General features: G+C 39.4%; 1 protein-coding gene across 1 annotated transcript in view; it reads left to right on the forward strand.

Annotated features, from left to right (window-relative positions):
• The window catches only part of Babam2 (BRISC and BRCA1 A complex member 2), a 396,592-nt gene that overhangs the window by 304,355 nt on the left and 75,565 nt on the right, over positions 1-16,672 (forward strand). The window contains exons 8-10 of the mRNA XM_026391012.2: positions 7,179-7,278; positions 10,581-10,651; positions 13,788-13,870. Of these exons, the coding sequence (XP_026246797.1) occupies positions 7,179-7,278; positions 10,581-10,651; positions 13,788-13,870 (254 nt within the window). The remainder of the gene's footprint in view (positions 1-7,178; positions 7,279-10,580; positions 10,652-13,787; positions 13,871-16,672) is intronic.

Below are 16,672 nucleotides of genomic sequence, written 5' to 3' on the forward strand. Positions count from 1 at the left end.
TGTGCACTGTCAGAGTGAGGAGCAGGGCAATATTCAGAAGGTGGTGTGAGGACCACCTGCATCTGCATCCGTGGTTAAAATGCAGATGTCCAGGCCCCATCTCAGACCTGCTATACCTGATAAATTGGCTTCTCTTGGGACGGTCCTGGGTTTATGAGTGTTAAACAAGCTGCCCAAGTTATTCCTAAGCAAACATGAAAACTGCTGGTGCAGAGAAATATTACAATCCCACTTTCATTTTCATTTTGGGCAAGTCATCCATTCCCAGCCTCAGTTTTCTCCTCTCTGCGATATTAACACTTGCTATGTGCTTTGTAAAGCTGTTGTAAAAATCAAGCAAGGAGCACTTTGGAAACAAATTATAAAGTGCTGAGTACTAGTTCTCTGGCTAATCTCATCTTCTGGTGTCTTTTTCATTTTTGTGTGTGAGCCAAACTCCAACTACGTACAGAATAGTCCTTTGAGCCCAGAAACCGGCAATGTCTGCATGCTGTTCTTGTGCCTAGGCCTTCAGCAAATGCCAGCTAACAGGAATCGGGTGAATGCCTTTCCCTGCCCTGGGAAGACCAAAATATTTTTTTCTTATTCTCTGCCTCTGCCTTTGGCCATCATTAAAACCTGTGTGCAATGAGAGGGAGGGATTTAGAAAAATGTTCCTAAGTTTAGTTTAGGGTAACTATTGATTTCTTTAAGCATTGATTTTTTTTTTCCAGAAAAAGTGCTTTAAAGGTAATTCATAGGAAAAGTAACTCATATAAAAGTAGAGTAGTAAAGACTTTGAGTGGAGCTTCAAAATTGTAAATTTTTAACAAATTTACAGTAAGTTCACTTGTTTCCGACCACTGATATTTGAAAATAGTTTCATTCCTCAAATAGATTGCAGTGGAATTAACTGCAGATCACAGACCAAGGAGGGTAAAAGCTCTTCTTTCCCTTAATCTGTTCATGTCCTGAGTGGCCGGGCATCGTTCTAAGTAGTTCGTACCAAATCTGAGTATAACAACATCTGCTCAATCCATTGTTGTTTGGGGGGCCTTACTTAAACTGCTTTTCCACATGCTAACAAAATCCTGATGGTGGACATCTGTTAAGATTACTGCCCCTTAAAGGCTTTTGTGAGATGTTAACAAACTTAAAAAACACACATCTCTGAACAAAGACTTGGTTCGTGTTCATGTTGTTAGACATACTCTGTTTGCAATTACAGTACTCGCTTCTTTTGTATTTCTTAAAATGTAAAATTTCCTTGCTTGAATTCCACCTCTTCTCTACTAGAAGGTGTCCACCAAGTCCTCTGGCCCCCAGAGTTCTTCCAGGTTTCCAGGAGTTTCTTTTCCTAGAATGAAAAGGGCCCTAATGGCTTCAGCTCATGTACCTAAATAAGTGTTCCTGGAAACAGCTTCAAGGGCTTGGTCAGCCCACATGTAGAACCAGATGTCTGCAGATTGGGATGTAGAAGTCCAAAAGTGCTAATCAAAGACCTGAGAGTGGGCAAATTTAGGTCCGAGAGACATGGAGTTAGATGTGTCCTTGCTGTCATCATCTGCATGACCTTAGAAAGGTTATTTAGCTTCTCTAACTTCCAGCCCTTTCATCCATGAAATGGAATGATACTTTTCTTGTAGGTTGGAGAGATGGATAGATGATACCATATAGGAGAAGCACTTGGTCTAGTGCCTGATCAATAGTTAGTGCTCAGTAAATGGAAACTTTGTTCTATGGAGAATTCATTTACCAAGTCCCCTTTAACTGCCGTTTAAATTATTTTTGTTTATTTTATCCCTGGGTAGAGAGCAGCTGATGAAACTCACCCTTATAGTATGCCTTTATATTTTATTTATTTACTTAAATATTTTTTAGTTGTAGTTGAACACAATATCTTTATTTTATTTATTTATTTTTATGTGGTGCTGAGGATTGAACCCAGGGCCTTGCACGTGCTAGGCAAGCACTCTACCACTGAGCCACAACTCAGCCCTGCCTTCATATTTTTAAATTACTCTATTTAATAATTCCATAACCCTCTAAGTATTTTAACTTAGCAATTTCAACTTCTGTAGACTTTGCTCCAAAGAGGAACATTTTCTGAGCATTTAATCATACTGTTGTCTCAGAACATTTCCATTTTTATATGTCTCTCTAAAAATGGGAAACAAGAAATGGAACACAGTACTCTAACAAAGACCTTGCTTATGTGAAGTGTTATTTAGTGAAGTACTAAATCTATCACAAATATGCCATAGCCAGGTCTGCACTGATGCTTCCCTGGGCCCCTGTCCAGTGTACCTCCCCAGACCTCCTCCCCATCCTGATCTCCTGTCTGTTATTTCCCTCTTCTCTTGTGCTCCTTGAGATTTTTCCATACTGGACTATAGTTTGATTTTTGTTTAGCTGAAGGACTGAGAGCCTCTGGAGATGGTTCACAGTTGAATCTATAAAATGATAAGAGAGGACTGATAAGAAGTCTAGAAAATTCTTTACTAGAAAAACAAATCCAGTTGGAAAACCAGACCCTCTCCTCAATTTATTATTTATGTCCTTCTGGGTTTTTAGAATCTGTAAGTAACTTTTTAAAAATCCCATCAGATTAACTTGTTGTAAGATATGTTATCTTAAGATAATAGAATGTGAAATGACATGGTGATGAATTTTATAGGTAAAAGTTTTGAAGACAGTTAGCAATCACTTAGTCGACTATTCCACTAGTTCCACACCATCTTTCTGTGAAAGAATTCCTAATGAAAAAAGGACACAGGCTTTGGAACCAGAAAGATCTGAGTTCAAGCCCATCTCTGAAACTTATTTATTGGGTTATCTTGGACAAGACACTTGAACTGTTAGAACTTCAGTTTCCTCATCTATAAATTGGGATAATTAGATCTACTGAATAGGATTGTCATATGATTTAGAGATTATGAATACCTAGTAGAGCACCTGGCCAAAGTAGGTACTCAGTAAATAATAGGGACTTGTTTTATTGCGGTGGCTCTCCCAGCAGGCCCCCAGGAAACATACTCTTGTATCATACAGTGCCCCAGATCCTTGAGAATCCCTGGCATTTGTCTACCTTGAAGGGACTTGACAGTGGAGTCCTAGTCACACAGTCAGAATGGGAAACTTGAGTTCTTAAACAGAGCTGGGCACACAGTGAATGTTTGTTGATTGGAGTGAAGGCCTTGCACCTTCCTCTGGCCTTTCCCTTAGCTTGGAGGCTAGAGGCAGCTTGGGTATATTTACCTTCTTGAAGTTCCCCATTTCCATGCCTCAGCCTCTTACACTCCCCTGAATCATGCTGTGGTAGAGGAGCCAGGCCAACTTTCTGACCCTTAGAACCTTAAGGCAAGGGAAAGAGCAGGGCACTAAGGCTGACCCAGGTGTCTCTGAAAGTACCTTTTCATGACCCTTAGACTCAAACCAGAGGCATTCTAGAATAAAGTTTCTTTTCAGGTGCTTGGTGTCATCTCTGTATCAGTGTAATTCTTATCATTATTCTGACCCTCTTTCAATGCTTTAAGGGATTGGTATTTTCTTTTTTGCAAGTAGTATTATCCCCAGCTGCACTGGTGAGAAAGTTGAGTAGAACTAATGAGACAAAACTTGACAGAAGTAGGAATGATGATGGAGAATCTCTAGCCCTCTGGTCTTCTCCAGTCACAGTTATGTTTTGCTTATTTTATTTGGGGAGTTGCTCTTTCGCGATGGTCAAAATCAAACCCCATTGACCCAAGTCAGACTTTCAGACAGCCTGTCTCCCCTCATTTTTCCATGTCACAGTACTCAAAAATGATTCCTTCGCACTGTCATGCTGCCGCCAAATCAAGGCTTCGATATTTGCAGACAGAGCCAAGTTCATAAAGGTCTCTGTTAACTTCATCTGCATGGAAAAGAATATATTAATACCTTCCCCGGAGATAGTTCTTAATGTTTATCCTTTAGAGCGCATAAAGCAGAGCTGGAAGTGCTTTTCTGGTTACCCTTTGGTCTAATTAATTAACTCCATTGGTGGAAAAGCTTTTCAAACTGACTTTATCCTTATCCTTATTCATATCCACAGATTTACTTTCATTTCTAAGAATTATTAACTCATTTCATGGTTCACATTAGTCCATGAAGTCATAGAAGGCACTTTCTATCAAAACAGCCCTCTTCACCCTTTTCTCCTCCCAAGTTCAACCTAAAACCCTTGACACCCCGATTACTTTTCCTCACCTTTTTGTCCCTGCCTGCTCCCTGCCCCGCTCTAGAGATCAGAAGCAGTAGCACCAAGTGATCCCTTTCATCTGTTCCTCACCCCGCCCCAGCCCTGGCTCAGCCAGGAGGGAATTAGTCAGGCCCTGGGTCTCCTGCCAGCTGCATTCCTGGGGGCATCTCAGTGAGCCCTGGAATCTCTGCACAGGTGAGTTTTCTGTTGTACATGCTCAGCCTGTTTCCCCCCGCCCCGCTTCATCAGTATTAACTAATTAGAGATCACAAGACCTTACCTCCACCTTCCACCCTTTAAAAATAGAATAGATCTTTTATTTCATGGCACTTGACTTTGTTTATTCAGTATGGTCAGAGCAGCATTGGAGCTATAGCAAGCCTGTTAAATATTTACCCATGAGGCGGATATTTATACATGAATCAGCAGCGCATATCAGTGTGTGACACTGAATGCTAGGTTTTGTACCCTTACAAGCTAAGAAACTACTGAGTTAAACAAAGGGTGAAATAAGCATCCTTTAAAAAATAAACTCAGCTAAAATAGACTGTCATAGGTCCTGAAGTGCTTCACACAAGGAGGCCTGCCCTGCATAGCTGGCTGAGTCACTCAGAGTAGACATGCTGGAGTGGTTGGCCCATCACATCCAGGATCTAGTGAATCTGATTGTTGAGGGTTGGGGCGGCAGTGGGGGTGGGGATACTGGTGCGTGATCAGCTGGAGGAGGAGAGCTCCCCTGGCTGCCGAGCAGATGACTGCAGAGAAGATGAACTGTGCCTCAGGGTCTGCCTTAGCCTTGGTCTGAATGCCCCTAGGGGCCCTTTGTCCTAACCCAGCTCAGCACTCTCACACAGCCCTGGACACCATTCCCAGCACCCCCCAAAAAATTAAATAAATAAAAATCCCCCTCCCTCAAGGAGGCAACTTATTTCATCAGAAACAGCATGGACCCTGGCAGCAGGCAGCAGGCAGCAGGTTGGGGTCCCATCTTGGCGCTACTACTCACTGGGTGTGTGAAGCTGAGGCAATTTCTGTGCTCTCCAGGCCTTTTCTTCACCTGTGAAATTATAATGGTAATTCCCACTTCATTGAGTAGGGGGGAGGGATTAAGTTAGATAATATGATCGAGCAATGAGTACCAGGGCAAGGTCTTAGTCATCACTGGAGCAGGGAGCAGAAACAGGGGCCTGGCAGCAAAGCGGCGGGATTTCTTCGTACTTCTACATCTTTCCTTCATTCTAGGTAATTTTTGCCTCGTGGCTATCTTTCAGAATGACACAAATCAAGCAGAGAGAGAAACAGAGAGATTCAAGTTCAGAGGATCACCCACAAACTAGCTTCCTTCCTGGTGTGCAATTCAATGAATGATTAAAGACTTGCCCTGTAATATGTTATATAAGTCAAAGCCCATTACAGTCAATTCCAAGGAACCATCCAAATTATTTCCTTTTTGGACCAGTGTAATGTGAAAGATTGGTTCTCTAAATAAGATATGAGCAGCCTGGAGCTTGGCATTGTCTATGTTTTATGGATGTTTAATGAATAGCCACAAGGTATAAATAATGGATTGATTAATTTATTTTTGTCCTGTAGAATCTTCTTCTTGGTCAGTTTTCCATCTTAATGGAATCATTAGAACCTTCTACTGGGATGTGTGCCTTCTTGCATCTTTCCTGCATGCAAAGAGAGGACAAAAAAGCCGGCTCTGGTTCACAGGAAGTCATGGGAATTTTCCCAGAGTTTAGGTTACATCTCATGCAGCATCGACTCCAACAGTAGCAAAAGGCAGTGATGGTGCTGCTGGTTGTGTGCAGTTGCAGAGCGCAGATGATTCGTTAATGTCATACTGAGGCAAAGGCTGTCCTATGGTGCTCTCGGTTGTCAGAAGAGCTGCAGTTCTAGGTTTCATCTGAGTAGAAAAAGTTAATATCGAATATTTACACTCGAATACTTTGACTCCTCACATTATCTGGACTTTTGCTTGTTGGAATTTTTCATTCCCATAAACAAGCATAAAATTTATCTTTGCCAGAAAAATTAATTTCAGAAATCCACTCAATGTAGAATGGGTCTGGAATCCTTTTAGTAATTAGACATGTTCCCTGTGTCACAAACCCTAGACTCAGCGAATCCGCCCTGACCTCTTTAGGAATGATTTTTTAGGCAGTTCTTGGGGCACACTTGTTTTCCATTTATAACCTTATAAGTGTGGGGACTTGGATAATGAGTAATCACAGAATTAAAGAATTTTAAAGGCTTTTTTTTTAACATCCCACCATATTACAGAGAGGTTTTAAGGGACTTATAGAAATATGTATATTAAAATAAAATTAAGGAAAACAAATGAGGGCAAAAGGAAAAATTAAAGGTGGTAAAAGAAATGCAAGCTGTAAAGTTCTGAACAATATTTCTTCTAATAATTATATGCTGGGTAATTTAAACTGAAAAAATTTCAGCTCCATGAAAATTCTGGAAACTATGTCTGAATCATCGTGTTTTAGCATTTGGATCAATGATTGTTGACTATACCTTGTTTAGACCATACATTCTCCTTATATGCCTTTAAAAACAAGGTAACACAGCTTATAAGCTGGAGAACTTTAATATACTTTTATAATGTTATGTTATATCTTCATTTTAGTATAGTACAGCTGTTCCATGAATAATTTTCAATGAATTGGGCATAAAGAAGAGTCTAAAAGTATGTTTCAATAACATATTGGTAAGCCAGTTTACCTGGGCCAAACAAAACTTGCTAATTTGTACTGTTGGGTGAGAAGACCCTCAGTTGTTTTTAATGATGTGCCACATAATGTAATATAGAAATTTAATAGTAAAGTAAAGCTCTTTCCCATCATTATTGATTCAAAGCAGTTGCCAGCTGGGCTTTGACTGGAGAATCCACGTCTGCTTGGCAGTGTCCCTGCCTGTGTTGCTCTAGCCCTAAGAACAATGTCTTGTACTCTTTTCTTTTCAGTGCACTTGGAGGCTCCTCAGCTCTCCATATCCCAGCTTTTCCGGGAGGAGGATGTCTTATCGATTATGTTCCTCAAGTATGCCACCTACTCACCAACAAGGTAAAAAAGCAAGTACCCTGACTCCTCCAGCTATGACTCCTCCAGCTGTGACTCCTCCAGCTGTGATTCCTTCAGCGTGGACCAGCACCGTCCTGTATCCTCAGACTGCCTTCCTGGTTTCGTCTTCCATTTGACACTTTCATTCCTACTTTGAATTACAGTTCATCTGTTTCTTGTCCTATTTCTTTGACTTCTAAGACTGCTGACCTCATATTCCAGTCTTATCTTTATCCCTTAACTCACACTTGGAAATTTAAGTCACCTTTTTCATGAATTTCCTTTATTCCCTAAGTTTTTGCTATGTCTTGTATCTTCTTGTGGTTTTGAATTTTTGAACCCCTTCATTTCCCAGTTATCTGGTACATGCATACATCTATGCATGTTTGCCAAAAATTACTATCAGAATAGTTCTTTAAAACTGCCTTCATTTCTTTCTAATTTTTTGGTAACTCACTTTTTAATAGTCAGTCCTTGGTGCTTCCTGTCAGGTCTGGAAGCAGTTTGCTAGACTCTTCCTCCACAGGGCAAGATTCCAGTTCAGCTGGTCTTCTACACAGGCATGTCACTAAAGCTTTATTTTAGGTGCATTAATGAGCTATAACATTGCCAAGTAAATGATTTTACATAATGGTGGTGGTCAACTATTTCCAAAAAATATAAGAATATATTTGTTAATGTCCAATCAGCATATTTAGCTGAAAACTAGAGGTGTTAATGCATAATCAACTCTCTCTTTACCTTCCCACATGGATTCTGACTCAGTTTATTTTAATGGTCAAAGTACTTCTCTCTCTCTCTCCCCGCCCCCTTTCTCTCTCTTTTTTGTACTAGGGATTAAACGATTAAACCCAGAGGTGCTTAACCACTGAGCCACTCCCCTGCCCTTTTATTTTTTATTTTGAGGCAGGGTCTTGCTAAGTTGATGAGAGCCTTGATAAGATGCTGAGGCTGGTTTTGAACTTGTGATCCTCCTCACCCTCCCGAGCCTCTGCAAAGTGCTATTTTCTTTACTCCTGTTGACTTGTGTATATTAGCTTGGAAAGAGATCTTTTGTTTATTTGTCTCTCCTGGTTCAAAACATTGTTCTTCTCTATATAGAAAAGACTTTAACAGAACAATAATATTTCAGAGGCTTCCATATTATTTTTCAAATGTCAGAGAAACTAAAATCTGGCAACTCTTCAGTCTGTGGGCCTGGCCCAGATTCCAGGGCATTCAACTGTCTTGGAGTGGCGGCTTCTCATGAGACCAAATTCCCCTAGCTGCTGCCCTCCTGCAGGACTGAGGGGAGGGCAGGATTCTTATTTACATTCTGGGCTTTGCACTGCCTTCCAATCTGTGTCCCAGAATTATAGAGAAAAATGCAAATTGGGTCTTCCAGAACTGAGAAGAAAAGCCTTTTTAAAGCTCTCCAATTGAGATTAATTTCTAGTCATATATTTTCCTCAAAAAATTTTTTATCATTTTCCCAGAAACATAAGAATCAGTCAGTTTTTCTTATCTGTTTCCCTTTCATTAATTTTACTTGTCTTTTGAAATTGGTGTTCTTCTGTTTGCTCCAAACGAGGACAGTATGGGCTGCTTTTAGGAACAATCTCTTCAAATGAATTTCCATAATTACATTGGAATCTATCTTTGTAGCCAGTTTTGTTGTGGGTTTCTGTTAAAATGGTTTTCTGTTTTTAAAACCAAGTACACAGAACTGTTTTCATCCCCTTTTTAAACAAAGCCACTTAAGCAAACTTATCATCTGTTTTTCTTTTCCGAAAATAACATTTCTGATCCTGCATTAAGCCTGCAAAGTAAGCACTGTTTTTATAAATTGACATAAAACCCCTATTGTATAAATAGAATTGTTTTACTTTTAAAGGGTGCAGCATGGCTATCAGTACCAATTGTGTCAAGGTTATTCCAAGCACTTTATCTTGAGCTTTCATTAGCCAAGGAAATGCTGTTTGGCTATAGCCAGTATAAACAATTTTGGGGGTCTCACTTTCCCACTGTTTCTTTCTACCATTATGAAGACATTACAAAAAACATGTTTTCATGTTGGAGGCTGGTGCATAAATGACTGACTTTCAACTACCTAGCTTAATGAGTTCACATTTTTAAATAGAAACTGTCATTTGATGATAACAAGGAAATATAAAAAGGCAAAATAAAATCTCCTATTGTCATATGTCTTATTCTGAACACTTATTTCAATTTAAAATCTAAAAGATTTTAAAAAGAAAGAATAAAGCATTATATTGCCTTTTCAATAGGAGTTCAAGATAACCAAAAAAAGAGAGAAAAAAAAAACCACCCCAAATTAGTGAGAAAAAGGGCTTCTTTGCAGAGAACATCAGCTTATAAATGCAAAGGGAATGATAAAGTTCAAAAATCACCATTTTGCAGGTCATTATGAAAAAAAATGATTCAAATAAAAATCTCCCAACAGATACTAAAACCATTCAGTGAATGTTTGATGATGATGATGTATTAGGTGGTCACCTGGGGTGGGGGATATATTAAGGGTGATACTCACTGTGACAGGGCAACAGCCCTCTACAGTGGCGTGATCTGGCTGTCATCATCTTAATCTTAATCAAGTGATCCATTGATGCCCCGTTTTACCTATAAAACCTTATTTAAATTTCAATTTATAGGAAATACATAAGGTAAAGGAAAAAGAAAATTTATAGGAAATACATAAGGTAAAGGAAAAATACATAAGGTAAAAATACATAAGGTAAAGGAAATACATAAGGTAAAGAAAAAAGAAAGGAAGCAGTTAAGAGAATTGAGACATTTTCTAGGCAGCTAATCCAGTTTCTTTGAAAAGTCAGTGTGCACACACAGACATGTACACATACTTGAGGAGATGCTATTATTCTTAATTTAAAAGACTTGAAGACATTAAAACATTAAATATCTCATCCTTGGGTTGTATGCTGCTTTTTAAAAAATGCTTTGGGAATAGTTGGGAAATTCTGAAAATGGACAGGGAACTAGATGATATCAGGAAATGACTGCTAAATTTGTTAGATATGATAATGGTATTATGATTATGTAGGAGAATATCTTAGTTTGGGGGTTACATACTGAAGTATTTAGGGGTGAACTGTCATGATGTCTCTAATTTCCTTTGAAATGTTTCAGCAAGATTGATTGATAGGTTGATAGGTAGGTAGATCCTTGGATAAAGCAACTAGGCAAAATATTCATAGTTGTTGAGTATGGATAGGAATCTTTGAAATTTTTCATAATAAAGCATTAAAATTTTTTCTGTGCTAATTCTCAGTTTTGGGATCCTATTCCAGGTGCAGTATGTGATTCAAGGATATCATAAAAGAAGAGAGTACATTGCTGCTTTCCTCAGTCACTTCGGCACGTAAGTTCTGCTCTGTTTAAACCCATGTACCAACCATGCCCTCACTTGCTCATGAGCCTACTATGGAGACTTGATTAAGAAAATAGCATTTAATTATTACATATGAGATCTTTGCAATGCCATTTTGATTCTTTTTGGCATGTTGTTTACACTAGAGTTCCTGGGGTGACATTTTTTAAAGCATTCTTTAGCAAATAATAGAATCAGATATCTCCCCCACCCCCGCAGCAGCATGTCTGCCCCCTACCCCAGCAATAAGCAATAATGGTAGTACTGCCTACAGTAATAATGGGAGCAAAACCTGCAGTAATAATGGTAGTACTGTCTGTAGCAATAATGGTAGTGATGCCTGCAGTAATAATGGAAGTAAACCCTATAGTAATAATGGTGTTAATGCCTGAATTAATAATGGTAGCAAAACCTGCAGTACTAATGTTAATAGTGCTTATAATAATAATGGTAATAATTCCTGCAGTAATAATGGTAGTAGTGCCTGCAGCAAGATCCACAGTAATAATGGTAGTACCTTCAGCAGTGATGGTAGTAATACCTGCTTGTTGTACAGCTTTTTGTAGTTCATACTGTGCTTTCACCTGTCTTCTCACAGTACCCATGAAGTGAACCAGGCAGGCATTTTTGACACATCTGTGAATCTGTTGGAAGTTCAGTAACCTGATAGAAGTCACACACCTAGAAGAGGGGAAGCCAGGGCAGAAACTGAAAGGACAATACTGCCAATGGTGCCACACAGATTTGCAAAGAAAATCTAACACTATGGGCTGGGGTTATGGCTCAGTGGTAGAGTGCTCCCCTAGCATGCGTGAGGCACTGGGTTCCATCCTCAGCACCACATTAAAAAAAGAAAAAATTGTGTCCACCTACAACTAAAATAAATAAATAAATAAATAAATAAATAAATAAATAAATATCTAACACTAGACACAAAAGTGAGTTGGAAGGCCAGGCACAGTGGTGCACTCTTGTGATCCCAGAAGCTCAGGAGGCTGAAGCAGGAGGATCATGAGTTCAAAGCCAGACTCAGCAATGGCTTAGCAACTCAGTGAGACCCTTTCTCTAAATAAAATACAAAATAGGGCTGGGGATATGGTTCAGTGGTTGAGTGCCCCTGAGTTCAATTCCTGGAAAAGGAAAAGTAAGTTGGAAGAAGGTGCCATGTGGGAAAAGGGGAAAGCATGTGACTGTAGGGACAGTGGTACCTCCTGCTGCTGCTGTCCCATGTGTCTGCCCTTTCCTCCTCTGCCAGAGGCCATGACACTCTGTGGCCCTATTTACTTTTATGCTGTTGGCGCCTTATCAAGCTTCTGCTGAGGTTCAGCTCCATGGAAGAGGCAGTGCCTTTCCCTCGGGTCTAAAGAGGTAGAGCTTTCTGCCCATTGAGTGGAACTGAGCACTAAGGATTTTAATGGTCTCATTATACCCAGCCTTATTCCAGAGAAGTTGGATAAATTTTATACACACACACATGCACATGCACACATGTATGCACACACACACACACACACAGTAACAAAATTTAAATTTTAAATAATAGAAGAAATTAGGAACTTGGGAATAGGTAAGAGAGAAGGAAACCAAGAATAAGGCCGGAAGCTCCCTGGGGTATCATTTTCAAACTGGCACAGTTAAAGCAAAATGTCTGACTCCCCAAAACAGTGTTAAGCAATTTTCTTATTATCCATTATGGAATTTTCCTTACTCCAAAATAGAAATGTCAGTATCCAAGCAACATGACTGTCTTTTACATGACTCTCTAATAATTGAGATTTTTTTCTGTTTTATTTATCAACATTTTGAGGAAGTATTTTTGATATAGTGACTACTAAATGATACCTTTGATCTTCCAATTTTTGAATAAGATTATCTTTAGTATATATAATTGAAAATGGTAGAAGCTAGCACAGTGCCCTCCAAAGGACACAACTTTCCTGGGGTACAAGAAAATTATGAAAATTGCATATGTATTTGTTTTACAATATCATTATTTTTTAATGTACATGTCTGTGTATGTTTTATGCACATATTACAATAATATAGTAGTACTTATATACAATTAGTGCTAAATTATAAATAAATACTACTGTGTTACTGTACTGTGAGCATAATAAAAAATGTGTGCTTATTTTTGCCTTTGGGTACGGGACCTAAAAAGTTTAGTTTTATAAGTTTTATAATATTGGGTTAATTATAAATAAATTTATAAAGAAAAATAAAATTGGTCAACAGAATAGTTGACTTCAGGCACATCTGAGTGATATACCAGCCATCTTTTGAGCAAATCCCTTAGCCCTCAGGATCCTTGTTCCTTTACCTTTCCAAGCAACACAACTATCTCTTCCTATGGGAGATCATCAATATTGATGGTCTGACTGGCCTGATTTGGCCAGGGAAAGGACATTTCTAAGGACAACAAAGATCATCTTGGGAGGATGAATCACTCCCTTCCAAAGATTATGGCTGATATTGTCACATTATAGTAGTGATACCCCCTGGCACAGTCTGCTCTTGAAAGAAGTAAATGGGGCCGACAGACCAGCACTCTGCTGGCCCCTGCACTCACCACTCTCCCATCTGACATTGCTACTATCTTGAGTCCATTGGGGAGGGAGGGTACAGCAAGATAAAGGATTCCACATACTTTGGAAGAAAAGTAATATATGATTTCAAACTTAATATTGTCATCGTTCATTGCTGTGTAGTCCCAAGTGAAAGTAAGACTTTAAAGATCATTGTACAGATAGCATGGTGACATTTTGGTATTATGAGGTCATTGCTGACCTGATTTCTCAACTTTTCCCTTTTACTAGCTAATATTTGCATTTTATGGTTTGTTTTGTTTTTCACAACCCTGTAACGAAGTTTACAAATATTAAGTATACTCATTCTACAGATGAGGAAACTGAGGTTCTAAAGGTTAAGAGATTTGCTTATGTTATAGCAAACAGTAAATAGAAAAGCTGTGACTTAAACCTAGAGGCAATACCTTTCCCATGATCAAACTCACTGGAATCCATACAAGATTCAGTAGCCCTGACATCACCAAGATATTCTTCACTTGGCTCCCTCTCTTCTATACCATATATTTATGAGGGTTTTTGTGTGTGTTTGTGTTACTTAGAGGAGTCGTGGAGTACGATGCAGAAGGCTTCACAAAACTCACTCTGCTGCTGATGTGGAGAGATTTCTGTTTTCTTGTGCACAGTGAGTATACTTTTGCTCTCAGCATTTCGGCATACTTTTTTAAATGTCCAAATCACATGTAAGAATCAGTATAAGATCCTTCAGTGTCTGACTTGGTCTCTTACTTTACATATGTACATAATGGTATGATCACTAGGGTGATTTTACCCTTCAGGGGACATCTTTGGAAGCATTTTTGATAGTCATGACTTAGGGAGGACTATCATTACTGGTATTCAGTAGCTAGAGGTCAGTGATACAGCTAAACATCCTGTAATGCATAGAATGGTCCCACTCATCAGAAATTATTGAATCTAAAATGATGATATTGCCAGGTTGGAGAAGCCCTACCCTAAATAGATTTCCTTTTCTTTTCTTCTTTTTCCTTTTCTTTCTTTCTTATTTTTCATTTTATTTTATTATTTATTATTTTTTTTTATGACACTGAAGATAAAACCCTGTGGTGCTTCACCACTGAGCTACATCTACTGCCCTTTTTTTATTTTGAGACAGGGTCTCACTACGTTGTGGGTTTTCCTAATTTGCCAAGGCTGTCCTCAAACTTGCAATTCTCTTGCCCCAGCCTCCCAAGTTGCTGGGGTTACAGGCATGCACCATTGTACCTGGCACTAGACAGATTTCTATTTCAGAATATCTTTCTAGTGGCAGGTCTCAAAACTTTCAGAATTACTCAGAACCTACTTGCTTTGATTATTTGGTTACCATCCTTACTAAGTGAAAAGTCTACAACTGTGATAATGAGTAAAACATAACTTAAAGCTGGGCAGCATTTTAATACAATCCCAGCATAACTTCTCAGTGTTTTTCCACAGAGGAGGCAGATTTAAGTGGTTGTTATATTGTATTAATCAGTCAGCCAATAAGCATTGTCCAGCTTTCTCTAAGCAGATAATATCTTTTGATCTTATTCCCTTTGTTTCTTTTTTTGTTTAGTTTATTTTTCTTATAAATATGTCAGGTTCAAGTTGCAAGTCAAGGACACCTTCATTCTCTAGTAATTTGATATGCAAAATGCCTAGTCTTCAAGGCCAAAGAGTCCCAGCTTTCCCGGCTCAAGTGAGAAAAAAGCGGTGGGTTTGAGTTGGCTTCACTCAGTAGGTAGCACTTCCCCTGTCCCCAGTGCACCATTAGGAAGGAACACTTTTTAGCCCCACATAGCCCAGACATCAGATAGTGCCAGGATACTGACTTCGGAGATTTTCCCTTCCCAGTAGACCTAACTTCCTGGTTGTAATTTACTTAGGTTAAAATAGTTTCTAAATCCTTCCCTTTTTTTTTTTAACCTGATTCCACACCACCAGATAGTAAGAAGCCCCTAAATGCCCAGTGTCAGAGGGAAGAGGGCCTCCAAGAGAAACCTCATGTGGCATTCTCCACCTGGAGCTAGCTGAGAGCTGGCTGTCCCCCTGGCAGCTGGCCTCCCTGCCTTTCCATGTTACCCAAACAATCTCCAAACTGCTCTTGTCATGCAGTGCTTTGTGTTGAGTTACAACTCTAGTTCATCAAATGTTGGGGCTATCTTTTCAAATGCATCTGAAAATAAAAGCATGTTATTTAGCATTATTTATATGTGTATTAAACAGAGGATTGGGGAAAAGATTTTCACCAAGGGTCTACCTGGTTCAATTCACCAGGACAAGTCTCTATCGGCTAGGTCTCCTCGTGTGGACACTCGGAACCTGGCTGCCAGGTCTCATGGAAACACTGGCATATGGAGCTTAACCCACAATATGGGTCCAAGTGGAGGAGGATCTTCACACTGAGCTGCTCACCACCTTCTCTGGCATTACTGATCTTAGCCAAACACGATGCTTCTGGCCACCACTTTTAACTCTCACTTCATATGTTGTTGTCTTGGTTTGTGTTCTGAGCCTTAATTCCTTTGTGAGATCTCACTTGCTATTTGCCACATCCACTTCATGTCATCCCCTTGGAACTAGCGATTCTATTTCTAATCCCACCCCAGACCCTGACTGCATCCTTGATATATTTCTGATGACTTGAGATAATTGTCTGATCGTCCTAGCCCAGCTCAGCCAAAGGAACCTGTACCCTGTCTCAAATGGTGGTGGCAACAGTCAAATGCCTCCCAAGTGGCTTTGGAAAACCCCGTTGTGGCTGGACATTTACACGTGGTAACTTAGAAGAATGCTTCAACCATTCCTTTCCCAAAGTACCACAGCATCTTGTCTTTTTCCTGAAACTTACTTTTATTTCCTAGCCATGGTTCTACTTTGAGTTGCTATCAGATCATATCAGATATAAGGAAAAATATACATTCTTGACATTGTTCAATTCTAACCTGTGTTGGCAACATACAACTCAAAAATTACTACTCTGGTGGTGACATACTAGTCTGTTTTCTGTTGCTATAACAAAATACTTAAGTGGGGTACTTTATAAAGAAAAGAGATGTGTTGAACTCATTGTTTTAGAAACTATTATTCAAGATCAGGTGCCCAATATGTTTGGATCCATTTGTCTGGGTCACAACATGGCAGAGGAATAGAAAGGGAAACAGCTACATGCAGAAGGATCCAAGTGCATTGGGTGGCCTCACTTACTAACAATCCATTACCATGAGAACTACATTAATCTCTTCCCAAAGCAGCACCCCCAATGACCTAATCACTTTCTACTAAGCCCCACCTCTGCATGGTCCCAACACCTCTGATATCTCCACACTGGGACCAAGCCTCCAGCACATGAGCCTTTGGGGGCAAACTATTTCCAAGCCATAGCAGCTAGCAAGAGGAAATTGTAATTTTCTTCATGTTCAGGAATAGAACAACATTCACCTCC

The sequence above is a fragment of the Urocitellus parryii genome, chromosome 12 (genome assembly GCF_045843805.1).
Source record: "Urocitellus parryii isolate mUroPar1 chromosome 12, mUroPar1.hap1, whole genome shotgun sequence".
NCBI classification, from domain to species: Eukaryota; Metazoa; Chordata; class Mammalia; order Rodentia; family Sciuridae; genus Urocitellus; species Urocitellus parryii.